Here is a 13,900-nt window from a genome sequence, read left to right on the forward strand (position 1 = left end):
CAGTATTCAGCAGACGATCGTGGATAATGCAACTCATATTCATTTATGCATTCCTTAAAAAACTGGCATTGCATACGTTTATATGTGAGAGAGAGAGAGAGAGAGAGAGAGAGAGAGAGAGAGAGAGAGAGAGAGAGAGAGATTCAATCTTAACAAGAACCATTGATCAAAAAGCTAAACAAACACATAGGGAAAATATGAGAGAGAGAGAGAGAGAGAGAGAGAGAGAGAGAATCTAATTTTCACAAGAATAATTGATCGAAAAGCTAAACAAACACACGGAAAATATGAAAACATAGCTAAGAGAGAGAGAGAGAGAGAGAGAGAGACCTAATTCTTACAAGAACAACTGATCTGAAAACCTAAACGAACAGATACCGAAAATGTGAAATTGTAGCTGAGAGAGAGAGAGAGAGAGAGAGAGAGAGAGAGAGAGAGAGAGAGAGAGAGAGAGAGAGAGATCAACTAATACGTGATAATGAAGATGGATATGTTTTAGAGTTCCCTGACACTCATGGCTTCATAATGCACGCCCAAGAGACCGTATCATTTCACACGCTGCTCTCTCAACAAAAAAACGCCCAAGCTCACAGTCTGCCTCTGTTCACAGACTCTCTCTCTCTCTCTCTCTCTCTCTCTCTCTCTCTCTCTCTCTCTCTCTCTCTCTTTACAAGACTTCTTGCTCCTGTTCGATAACACGTTCGTCAAATGTTCTGTTGCAAAAAGTATCGTAACAAAAAATTAAGAAAGCTGTGAACCATATCATATTGCAATATTGTTATTGATCTTCACAGCATACGTTCGTTTTCTATATCTGTACGTTTACAATCCTAGATTGTATTAAAATCATAGCATAATTGCTTATATATCAGATGAATAAGTTGATGCAAACAAATACAATAAACTACAGCTACGATAAACTGCCTACATCCTATCACACATTAAACCAGCATGAATAATTATCACATCACCGTGATTAATGTAAATTATTCGAGCTACAAATGTCCTATCATATCTAATTCGCTCTGCCTCGGAATTGATATATTTTCATATATGTAAACCGTAGGTGAATTTTTTTAGTTAATGATAATTTCGTCCACTCGTGGGTTCGAACCACCGCCCAGCGGACAGAGACGAATTCAGGACGCCAGTGAAGTTATCGATTCGGCTAACAACAATTGTGCAAGTGTGTCACATGTCTACATCGAAACATTTCTATTCAGCTTTATTGACATTTTCATTGTGTACTTTACGTTGTTATTGCAACAGGCAATTAACTCGCATGACAAACAATCCCAGAATAGAAAGTCTATTGAAGCCTGGTTTTCTTTTCCATAAAAAGGAGCAAAACTGGGCACTGACCTAACACATCCCATTTATCACTGTCAGCGCGTTCGCAGTTGTTTGTTTACGAACTAGATTTTCTTCTCCTTGCATAACCGCCAGTGCCTCAACACTTCAATATACCCGATGCCAGTTGCCTTTGCGTGTCGAATGATCACTTGACCAACTCTTGAATATTTTCGGATGACAGTTTCGGAGCTTTCAAAGATTTGTGATTGGACCTTGTTGTACAATTTACGTCGTTGCCAATTTAGCGGAGCTTGACACATACGCCGATGCCTTTACAAACTGTTTCCATGCATTTGAGGTGTCATAATAATGCAATAATAAGAAAATTACTCTAATAATTATGTATATACCTTACAAATAGATACGCTAAATTCACTTATTTCCACGGTTTTGTGTGATTCGTTTGGAGGGTAAACACACACCAAATGGCAACAGTGAATACAAGTGTACACAGACACATATATAGATAAATCGATGGATAATCTACATTTCAATGCTTCACCAATAAAAAGACAAATTTAATTTTAAATGAAAATAAATATTACGTTGTGAACAAGATTGAGACGGGCTTATAGCTGGTAATTATCTAAACAAAAAACGAATTACTTGAATACTGCGAGATAAAAAAACCTACAAGAACTAACTTAAACACGAAACCAACCCGTTCCTAATATCCAATCAGATGCGGCAACAAGAATGCTATTCTCAGACACCTTAAGAAGCTTTATTTTTTTTTTTTTTTTATAGCTCCTTCCACTTATCCAAGGATGATGGAAGGCTGGAAGAGGACAATCGTGGATAGGTGCAGGACTCGAAGAAGCAGAGGTCACGAGGGAAGCAAAACAGTTAGATGGTATCCTTCGGCAGAATTTGTTTATAGGAGTTGCTGAGCGGAGGGCCATCTATGGGGGATTCAGATGGGAAAGGGCTAAGATAAGATGAAAGTGGTGGAACAGAAAAGAGAGAGAGAGAGAGAGAGAGAGAGAGAGAGAGAGAGAGAGAGAGAGAGAGAGAGACTTTTTATTTGATTTATATAGATTTTTGGCATTTTGCCCAGCACACTGGGGCAACTAAGGCCATTTATTCAGCGCTGAAACGGAAATTGATAGTAAAATGTTTGAGAGGTGTTACGAGAGGAAAACCTCAAAGCAGTTGCACTATGAAACAATTGTTAGGAGAGGCTGGACAGTAAGATGGAAGAGAATACGAACGGAGGTACAGTAAAAGGAATAGAAGCAGTTGCAGCTAAGGGCCGAAGGGACGCAGCAAAGAACCTTAAGTAATGCCTACATTGCACCGAATGAGGTGCACTGACGGCACTAACCCCCCTACGGAGGAGAGAGAGAGAGAGAGAGAGAGAGAGAGAGAGAGAGAGAGAGAGAGATTAGCTCAACTGCTACTATCATAATCCACACATTTCATCAAAGGACTCCAACTGTATAAACATTTACCTGCTAAAGTATTTCCCATGTTTTCATGATATGTCAGTTTCATTCACGTATTCTATCATTTCTTTCGTTGCCTTCATAAATAACTACACAGCTATAAAAAGTAATGGTTTTTAAAAAGGTCCGCATTGCTCTCTTTGCCTTTCTACCTAGCCAATAATAACGAAAACTATCAATGTTTTACTATTTTAATTCTTTATACGTCTATCATTTTATCATTCGAACAATACTTATGCAAAGTTCATTTGGTTTTAGCCACCCAGCTGCTCTCAAACTAAATATTCACACTACATGACTTGAACAGTTCTAAATATTTGCCCCAGATGCTGTTACATTCTCGTCGAACTTTCTCTCTCTCTCTCTCTCTCTCTCTCTCTCTCTCTCTCTCTCTCTCTCTCTCTCACACACACACACACACACACACACACACACACATACACACTCACGGTACCAAGCAAAAAGAAATACAATGTAAAAGACTACTCCTCATTTTCATGGGTAGGGTTAGATAGGGGCTTATGATAACTGATGTAAAGAATAAAGGGAAAGAATGGAACCCTGTGGTAGGCCACTAGAGATATGTAAAGGAGCTCGCGTATCACCGTTTGGTGCAAGATATGTGCCCTATAATACTGAAGTTAGTTCCCACTGTGAAGTCCTCCCTTATAAATATCAATAGCAACAACATAACATTCTCAAAAACATACGAGGGATTTGGACCATACGTGAGGCAGGATACATCTCCAGTTGATCTTGCATTAAAGAGGCCCTTTTTTTGTATATAAGAATAAAATGCTAAACTTTCAAGAAAACATAAGAAAACTTAACAGGGGAGAGGCTGTATAAATTAAAGAAGTGTTTCATAATCTTTTTCAGTGCCCTAATCCAATACAAATACAAGACAAACATATGAAAATATACAGTAAATATACAGTACCGCACTAGCTATCATGTCTCGTAACCCAGGTTAAGAACCACTGAATTCAACTAAGGAACTATCTAACCCACAGATCATGTACTTCTTAAAAAAATAGCTTCCCTATCTTAAATTCAAAATTCATAAATACATAGTTTTTAGAAAAAACAGCACATCAACGCAGTTTTAACCGCAACCTATCCCTATGAGAACCAGATACTCAGTAGCGCACTAGGCGTCCAATTTCCCACAACACCGAAACTCTTGAATTTCAGCAGACATAAAAAAAAAGATGGTAATAACGAAGCATCAAAAATAAGCAAAGAAAACGAGGACGCAATCCTACAGTACTAAAGCCTTCGATAACTGGTAACCAGATATGAACAAGCGTTCGGGGATCCAACTCCATACAGTAAACAAAAGACTATTCGCTGGCTACGCGCGGCAATCCTAGGCATATACGCTTACACCGACCTTATTCTTACATATAGACAAACTAAGTACTGTCTATAAAAGCGAAAGGGTCTTGATCCAAGCACCCTCTTCCCCCCACCCCCCTCCTTATCCTACCTCCTCCCCTTCCCCCTGGATGCGCAAGGATCTTATATAATCCAAGTTTTTCGTTCAAACAAACACTTACTCCAATTCATCTCCCCTTCAGTTATGATTCTCTAGAGTCTAGACCACCTTTCTAAGGTTTCGCCTTCGTAAACATTGACTCCTTTCTCAAGGACGCTTCGTATCGAAGTGTCAGGCGTTGAAATACGTGGACGTAGAGCATGTCTTATGCCAATGATATATATATATATATATATATATATATATATAATATATATATATATATATATATATATATATATATATATATATATAATATATATTATATATATATATATATATATATATATTATGTATGTATGTATGTATGTAGTATGTATGTATGTATGTATGTATGTATGTATGTGTTTGTATGTGTCCATGTATGTTTGTGTATATATGTATATTGAACATATAATATATATACGTAATATGCATAATATATATATATATATATATATATATATATATATATATATTTATATATATATATATGATGAGATGAGAGAGAGAGAGAGAGAGAGAGAGAGAGAGAGAGAGAGAGAGAGAGAGAGAGAGAGAGAGATTTAAATTGAAATACTTCATTGATGAGAAAAACATGCTTTCAATACTACATTTTTTAGACTTCATTAACACATACACAGTCGAATAAACAAACACTCCTTTTGAAGCAACTTACACACACACACACACACACGCATAACGTAGGACATGACTCACTCAAACATTGAATCACTTGTTAGTAAACGATTTCTATTTTTATGCATTCTAATAAACTCGAGTTGAGGTGAAGGTCATCACTGTCTTACAAAAATAAATGTCCCATTTTTTTGGGAGATGGATCAGTAAATATTCATTCTGCTTAATTTCCATACGAGGATCTAATAAGCTGTTGACTACATTAACTCGAAGGAATTGCCAGATGCACCTTGACGAAGCATTGTTGCATTGTTGCAAAAGTTTCGAGATCATTTTAAGCCCTAACTTTGAGAACCCATTAGGCATTATTTCCACGATAAACATCACAAATAGCATTACTTCACTCCCTTCCGATTCTCATAACATATACTTTACACCTTTGGATTCTCAAACATATACTTGACACCTTTGGATTCTCATAACATACTTGACACCTTTGGATTCTCATAACATATACTTGACACCTTTGGATTCTCATAACATATACTTGACACCTTTGGATTCTCATAATATATACTTGACACCTTTGGATTCTCATAACATATACTTGACACCTTTGGATTCTCATAACATATACTTGACACCTTCGGATTCTCATAACACATACTTGACACCTTTGGATTCTCATAAAATATACTTGACACCTTTGGATTCTCATAACATATATACTATACCCCTTTGGATTCTCGCAACATATACTTGACAAAACAGAATCGTATCTCCCTCACACACTGCATCGATTCCTCCTTTGTAGGCGAATGATCAACGAGTAACTTTTACCAGTTTTATTACCATTCATTTCCACCGGCTTCCTTTCACCCACAGTCGTTCTTCTCATTAATATACACAAGAGTCCAAGGCCACTGTCCATCAGCCTCGGGAGACACGAACTTGACTGGTTTGCCGATAGCCCACGTCTCTGAATCCACAGTGTATTCTGTTGGTTTATACATCAATAGCTATGTAAGGTAGTTTTTTTTTTTTCTTTCTTTCTTTTTTCTTTTTGTATGGTGTTTTTACGTTGCATGGAACCAGTGGTTATTCAGCAACGGGACCAACGGCTTTACGTGACTTCCGAACCACGTCGAGAGTGAACTTCTATCACCAGAAATACACATCTCTCACTCCTCAATGGAATGGCCGAGAATCGAACTCGCGACCACCGAGGTGGGACGCCAACACCATACCAACCACGCCACTGAGGCGCGGTTAAGTAGTCTGCCGTAAGTTAGGTTCAGGGTGAAACGTACTACAAGTTCAACAGAGCTATATATCTCTAAAAGCAGTGATGGCGACGCTGAATATAACCATAAGTTAGGTTGAGATAGTAGTGAAAAACACTTTATGTTCAAAGGTACTGTATATTTCTAAAGCTGCAAATAAGTTGATGAATATTACCATAAGTTAGGTTAAGGAGATAGAGAAAAGTACTAAACATTCAAAGGGGCTGTATTGTTCTTAAGTTCCTTTCTAAAGCTGCAAGTAAGTCGTTGAATAATACCATCGGTTAGGTTAAAGGAGGGGTGAACTGTACCACTACACCTTCAATGGTGCTGTTTTTTCCTACAAGCTGGGAACACAACGCTGAATATAGTGACAGGTACCCAAGAATCAACAACTGAATGCTTAATCAGTGACTAGAAATTCAGCGGCTCTGAACTTGATCCAGGTTTTTTTTCCAGTTATATGGAAATCCCATCTTGGACCAGGATCCATATACACAACTAGACCACAAGTTTAGCTCCGAAAGAATTTAATGTAAATAATGCAAATACAACAGGATCCAGAGCCGGAACTGTGGTAGTAATTAAGTCTACAGGACTCTCTCTCTCTCTCTCTCTCTCTCTCTCTCTCTCTCTCTCTCGCTCTCTCTCTCTCTCTCTCTCAAACGGCCGACCTTGTTTAAGCGAGTCCTTTTAAAAACCAGTTTCGTCTAGGCACTGGACCAAGTCACGCAATCCACACAAACTTTAAATTATATTTCCGACATTTCTCCCTCGAGTATTTATCAGTCAGCTTTCGCTCGCACCCAGTAACAAGATCTATGACAGGACGACTTCTTCCACTGGGTCAATTATGGCAAAATTGACGACTTTTACAACAGTCACTTCAAAATATGTCACTTGATCCAGATACGCTGTCCTAAAAATACTCCAGAGCCGCTCCTCTCCTCCTCTCTCTCTCTACCTCCTCTCGTCTATCTCTCCTCCGTCTCTCTCTCTATCTCTCTCCACCTCGGGGCTCCTCCTCTCTCTCTCTCTCTCTCTTAAAAAAAAAAAATAAAAAAATAAAAAAAAAAAAGAAAAAAAAAAAAAAAAAAAAAAAAAAAAAAAAAAAAAAAAAAAAAAAAAAAAAAAAAAATAAAAGACAAAAAAAAAAAAAAAAAATTAAAAAAAATAAAAAAAAAAAAAAAAAAAAAAAAAAAAAAAAAAAAAATAAAAAACAAAAAAAAATAAAAAAAAAAAAAAAAAAAAAAAAAAAACTTAAAAAAAAAATAAAAAACAAAAAAATAAAAATAAAAAAAAAAAAAAAAAACAAGTTAAAAAAAAAAAAAAAAAAAAAAAAAAACTTACAAAAAAAAAAAACTTAAAAAAAAAAAAAAAAAAAAAAAAAAAAAAAAAAAAAAAAATAAAAAAATAAAACTTATAAAAATAAAAAAAAAAAAAAAAAAAAAAAAATAAAAAATAAAAAAAAAAAAAATCTTAAAAAGAAAAAAAATAAAAAAAAAAAAAAAAAAAGAAAAAAAAAAAAAAAAAAAAAAAAAAAAAAAAAAAAAAAAAAAAAAAAAAAAAAAAAAAAAAAAAAAAAAAAAAAAAAAAAAAAAAAAAAAAAAAAATTCAAAAAAAAAAAAAAAAAAAAACCTCTCTCTCTCCTCTCGTTAAAAGTATGCCAGATATCTCTCGCTCTCTTCTCCTCTCCTCAATCTTAAAATATTCCAGAGCGTCTCCTCCATCTCTTCTCGTCCTCTCTTCATCCTCACTCTCTCAGTCGTCTCATCTTCTGTCTCTACACTGTCTCCTCTTCATCTCGTCTCATCTCCTCTCTCCTTAAAAAAGTTATCAGATATATATCTCTCTCTCATCTCATCTCCCCCTTTCGTCATCTCTCTCTCACCTCTCTTCGCTCTCTCTCTCTTAAAAGTATTCCAGAATCTCTGCGGTCTCCCAGTCTCAAATCTTAAAAAATATCTCAGAGCTCTCTCCTCTCCTCTCTCTCGTCAACCCAATGTCCTCCATCCTCGTCTCTCTCTCTTAAAAATATTCCGCTCGCTCTCTCTCTCTCTCTCTCTCTCTCTCTCTCTCTCTCTCTCTCTCTCTCTCTCTCTCTCTCCGTAACACCGAGGTGTGGCTTACCTGTTTGAAAGGTGCTTTCATAGTGCTGATGCGCGGGACTGCTCCTGGAAGCAGGACGTTCATTAACCTGGAAAGAAGAAGAAACGGTGTTACTCATTTCCCAAGATGCGCAAATCAATTTACTTTCAACAAAAAGGCATTTACAGAAAACTGTAAAGATGGAAAGACAAATAAATATCAGTAGGCAGTAACAAATAATCTACTTATTTAGATCCTTCGCACTTGATTTGTTTGTTTGTTTGCTAAGGATCGCACAAAAGTGGTGCGAATTTACAGAATAATTAAATAAACGTGGACCTTGCGACTGGTAACAAAAGATTAGAATTTGGGAGGGACAGGACTGTAAGTTCCCCGTGGGGATGGCGGGGCGGTTAGTGCCATCAGCGCACCACAGGCGGTGCACTGTAGGTATCACTTAACAAGGTCTAGAGTCTAGAGCTTGTTACTTAAGGTTCTTTGCAGCGTCCCTTCGTCCCCTAGCTGCAACCCCTTTCATTCCTTTTACTGTACCTCCGTTCATATTTTCTTTGTTCCATCTGACCTTCCACCCTCTCCTAACGAGTGTTTCACTATGCAACTGCGATGTTTTCCTCCTGTTACACCTTTCAGAACCTCAATCACTTTCAAATTTTCCTCTCATCGCTGAATGACCTCCTAGGTTCCAACGCTTGGCATTAGGCCTAAATCTCACATTCCTTCCAGAATTGGACGTTTTGATGACAAGCTCATTTTCCGAGCACAGATCCCTCTGATTAAATCAAGTATATCGTAGTTTAACCAGACCACTGAGCTGATTGATAGCTCTCGTAGGACTGGCCCGATGAATTAGATATTTTGACGCGGCTACGAACCAACTCGTTACTTAGCATCGGGACCTACAGCTTGTTGTGGGATCCGAACCACATCGAGAAATGGATTTCTATCACCAGAAATGAACTCCTTTGGTTCCTTGTTGGCAGAACGGGGAATCGAACCCGGACCCTGCGATCGGTAGTGGAACACGAAACCGACTCGTCCAACGAGGAACTCGATTCCTCTGCTGACTTGTTTTAAATATATCCGGCCTGAGAAACGGAAACCGGAAGCATCGTTACTGTAGCTTCTAGTTCCAAATTTACTCATTACTTCCGGAAAGAAAGATCCTCTTGAAGTCAAATCTCCTCTGAACCATTAACAGACCATTTGAACTTCTGACCACTGAATGTTTCTGTTGACAAGCCAACGTCCTCATGAAGGTTTCCACTTAGCAGAGATATGTGCTTTTTAGTGTGTTCTCCTTATAGAATTGAATATATATAATTTAGGCCAAAGGCCAACAACTGGGACCTATGAAGTCATTCACCGGAAACTGACAGTAAAAGCTTTGAAAGGTGTAACAGGAGGATAACCTGTCAGTTGCACTGAAACAATTTTTAGGAGAGGGTGGAAAGTTAGAGAGAAGAAAGATAATATGAAAGGAGGTACAGCAAAAGGAACAAAAGGGGTTGCAGCTAGGGCCGAAGGGATGCTGCAAAGGACCTTAAATAACGATTACAGGTGTTTCCTTTAGGTATCTTCTCTATTCACTTCTTCGCAAGAAGGCGATATATGGGCTTGTTCACGTACAATTTACCCTTTAAGAAACTTCAGGCGTAAACCAAATGTATTACACTACAGTAAACTACCGCCACCGATGCTGTCATCGTTGATTTCTTCAGATTTTGAAGAGTTCACCTTTTTCCAAATTATAATTTTGCATCAATCGTAAGGAAACTTATTTACCTAAAACTTTGACCAGGCTTTTAATATAACGTATCAATCACTGCACATGTACTCTATTCATCTAATGACAAACTCCCCGGTGCAGTCATGCACAAGGAAAGAAAAATACAATCGATATTATTTGTTAGTCCCATGATGCTAAAAACATACAGAAAAATAATCCACGCGAAAATCTTACGCTTCTGATTCAACTTGGTTCATTTAAGTCAACCACCTTCACTCTTTGCTATAAAAAACAAACAAACAAACACTGCATAAGGTTATGAATACTTTGTTAAATATATGCATTCTTCTCCAAAAGAATACAGAATCTACATGTAAATGTTTGACGTGAGGTCTGGCGGTTGCGAGTAACTTTTAAAATAATAACTTTTGCACTCAGCTTCATATAAATTGAAGAGAGAGAGAGAGAGAGAGAGAGAGAGAGAGAGAGAGAGAGAGAGAGTTGAATAAATAAGTTTTGCACTCAGGTTTATATGAAAGAGAGAGAGAGAGAGAGAGAGAGAATAACTTTTGCACTCAGCTTTATATTGAAGAGCTAAGAGAGAGAGAGAGAGAGAGAGAGAGAGAGAGAGAGAGAACCCTGCCAAGAAAATCACTCACAATTCCCCGCTCGACTTCCCTCCCTCTCACTATACTAGACCGAGCCATGAACGGAGGGAGCAGCAAGCTCCGTGACCCATCAAGCCATTTGCGGCCACCACCGAAATTCGCCGCCGCCGACGCCGCCCGCCTGACTCATTTCCTGGGCCCCCTAAAAGCAATTACTCATTAAGCTTATGGAAGGAACATGGCTCGAGAGCGTTGCGATCCTCTGCAACGCCCAGGGTTTTATCTGGAGGATGCAGGATTTCTCCGAACGTTGCACTGCCCAACCCAATATAGTGAAGGTGCGGGTGACTTAATGAATGGAAGGGGAAGTATAAATGAAGTGGTGTTGTGCATACTCTTGCTGATAAAATAAATCAGTGGCATATCTAATATATATATATATATATATATATATCTATATATATATATATATATATATATATATATATACACACATTATTATAAGGATATTCATATAGTACATTATATATTATATTATACTAATATTTAAATATATATATATGTAAAATACATATATATATATACATATATGAAGAAGAAATTATATATATATATATATATTATATATATATATGCTGTGTGTGTGTGTGTGTGTGTGTGTGTGTGTGTGGTGTGTGTGTGTGTGTGTCATTCAATCACTTTTATCAGCAAGTGATTTATTAATTTGTATATAAATATATTAATAATATATATTTTTATATATATATAAATATATATATATAATGTTATGTATTTATATATTAATAATATTAATATATGTTATGATATACAATATATATATATATTATATATATATATTATAATATGAAATAAGATATTATAATATTATATATCTATCGTGTGGGTTTGTGTTTATGTAAAATATATAAATAATATGATATTGTAATACACATATATATATATATATATATATATATATATATATATATATATGTATATATATATATATATATATACAATATATATATATATATGTGTGTGTGTGTGTGTTTATGTAAATATATAAATATATGTATATACATATGTGTGCAATAGAAACTGTCACGCAGACAAAGACAATCGGTGAAAGATAATAAGGTCTGACATAAATATTACCAGAGAAGACGACGATACATTATCATCCAGGGATCACTTTCATCGCGAATTTCCCTAACCGACAAATCATGGAACAAGGGAAGCCTCCAGATAAATAATAATAATAATTATAATTTCATCGCAATTCTCAAGATGATTACACCTTGGCATTAATATATACATGTCAACAACATCGTCCCTACAAAGGAAGATAGATTTTTCACGAACAGTCTAAGGCAGATCTCTGCGTTGCAATGTGTCGGTTAAGCCTATAATTTACGTACACTTTGTCGTCGTCAAGACACGATCCACTCCCCCTGAGAGAGAGAGAGAGAGAGATATGAGGACTCCTCTCACTTGAGAGAGAGAGAGAGAGAGAGAGAGAGAGAGAGAGATATGAGGACTCCTCTCACTAGAGAGAGAGAGAGAGAGAGAGAGAGATGACTCCTGCCACCTGGATCCCTTCAAACCCCTATTTCCGAAAACAAACAAACAAACAGCATCACAAGGAATTACAGTCACCCTTTTAACAAGTGTGTTATTGTCTTGGGATAACAATGACCCCATTACCGATTCACTTCGCCGGCCATGTAAGTCTTTGTAGCTTTTAAACATCTGGTATACATGGACTTGCATTGAAACTGATGGTGACGATAGTGAAGATTTTAAGTGTTTTTAATATTCTGTTTCATAATCATTTTCTGTTTGTGTGTGTGTGTGTGTGTGTGTGTTTGGGGATGAGCCTACAGTCGTTGTCTCAGAAATATGTAAAATACAAGACTCAGTAATCTAGAATACGGAAGTGGAACGAAATACGCACACATACAATATGACTTGTTCATTCATAAATACATAACACACGTCATGTATATCTTAAATATATATATATATATATATACATATCAATATATACGTAACCATACATATATATAATTATATAAGCATATAAATATGCATATTTAAATATTTAAGTATGTACATATATATACATATAATATATATTATATATATATATATATATATATATATATATATATATATATATATATATATATATATATATATATATATATATATATATATATATATGAGAGAGAGAGAGAGAGTGCGCGCACGAATAGCAAAGCTAGCAAATCTAGGCTTGGTCAATACATGTGTGGGTGACCGCTCTGAAACATTGATCGTACCATGAAATTTCACAATCCATGTAAACGTCAACCCTGATATGTCCAAGGCTGCCATCATATCCATTCGTACACTCAACAGACTTTTCATACACAAAAAAATAATGTTCCCCATAACCAACGGACCTTTCCTGGTCCATATACGTGGTTGTTTGTGCAGTGCACACGCGTATGTACACGCACGAACATTAATTGGGGAGAGAGATATATAAAAAAAATGCAAATTGCCATAATGTTGCCTTTTCCCCAGGTATTGTTATGTTGAAATGACCGATGTTGATTCAGCTACGGATAAGGTTTAATTTTGTGGGATATTCAGGAAATTGGGGCGGTACCTCAAAAAGTTCATGCCAATCTTTTCCGGCATTAAGAGTTTGCGTAAATAGGGAACACGTGAGAAATGATTCAAGTTTTGTGTCGATTTTTATGTTTATCAATCTGTTTGCGTTCATTGAATGACACTGCTCACTAATAGAATCTGTAAAAAATGCGCAGAAGTCTTTTCAAAATAATGGAGTTTTCTGTATAGCGTATAATGCTGTATGAAACTGTCAGCCACGGCCCATGAAACTCTCACCCGCGGTACATGAAACTTCCACCCACACTTCATGAAACTTTCAGCCACGACCCGGTGGTGGCCAGACGCAAGTTCATGGCTAAATTTAAACCTTGAATAAAATAAGAATTACTGAGGTTAGAGGGCTGCAATATGGTATGTTAGATGATTGTATGGTGGATGATCAACATACCAATTTGCAGCCCTCTAGCCTCGGTACTTTTTAAGATCTGAAGGCGGACAAACAAATAGCCATCTCAACAGTTTTCTTTTAAAGCAAACAAAAATTGATTCTGTGTAAAAGAGAAACAGACAAATAAGTGAAGTAAAACAGCGCTAAGACTAAG

The 13,900-nt window shown here is 36.4% G+C and overlaps 1 protein-coding gene across 5 annotated transcripts in view; it reads right to left on the reverse strand.

Annotated features, from left to right (window-relative positions):
- The window catches only part of LOC135221051 (transgelin-3-like), a 156,172-nt gene that overhangs the window by 81,313 nt on the left and 60,959 nt on the right, over positions 1 to 13,900 (reverse strand). For all 5 annotated transcript variants that reach the window (XM_064258792.1, XM_064258788.1, XM_064258789.1 and 2 more), the window contains one exon: positions 8,367 to 8,433. In XM_064258792.1, coding sequence (XP_064114862.1) covers positions 8,367 to 8,433 — 67 coding nt within the window. The remainder of the gene's footprint in view (positions 1 to 8,366; positions 8,434 to 13,900) is intronic.

Source organism: Macrobrachium nipponense, chromosome 2 (genome assembly GCF_015104395.2).
Source record: "Macrobrachium nipponense isolate FS-2020 chromosome 2, ASM1510439v2, whole genome shotgun sequence".
Taxonomy (NCBI): Eukaryota; Metazoa; Arthropoda; class Malacostraca; order Decapoda; family Palaemonidae; genus Macrobrachium; species Macrobrachium nipponense.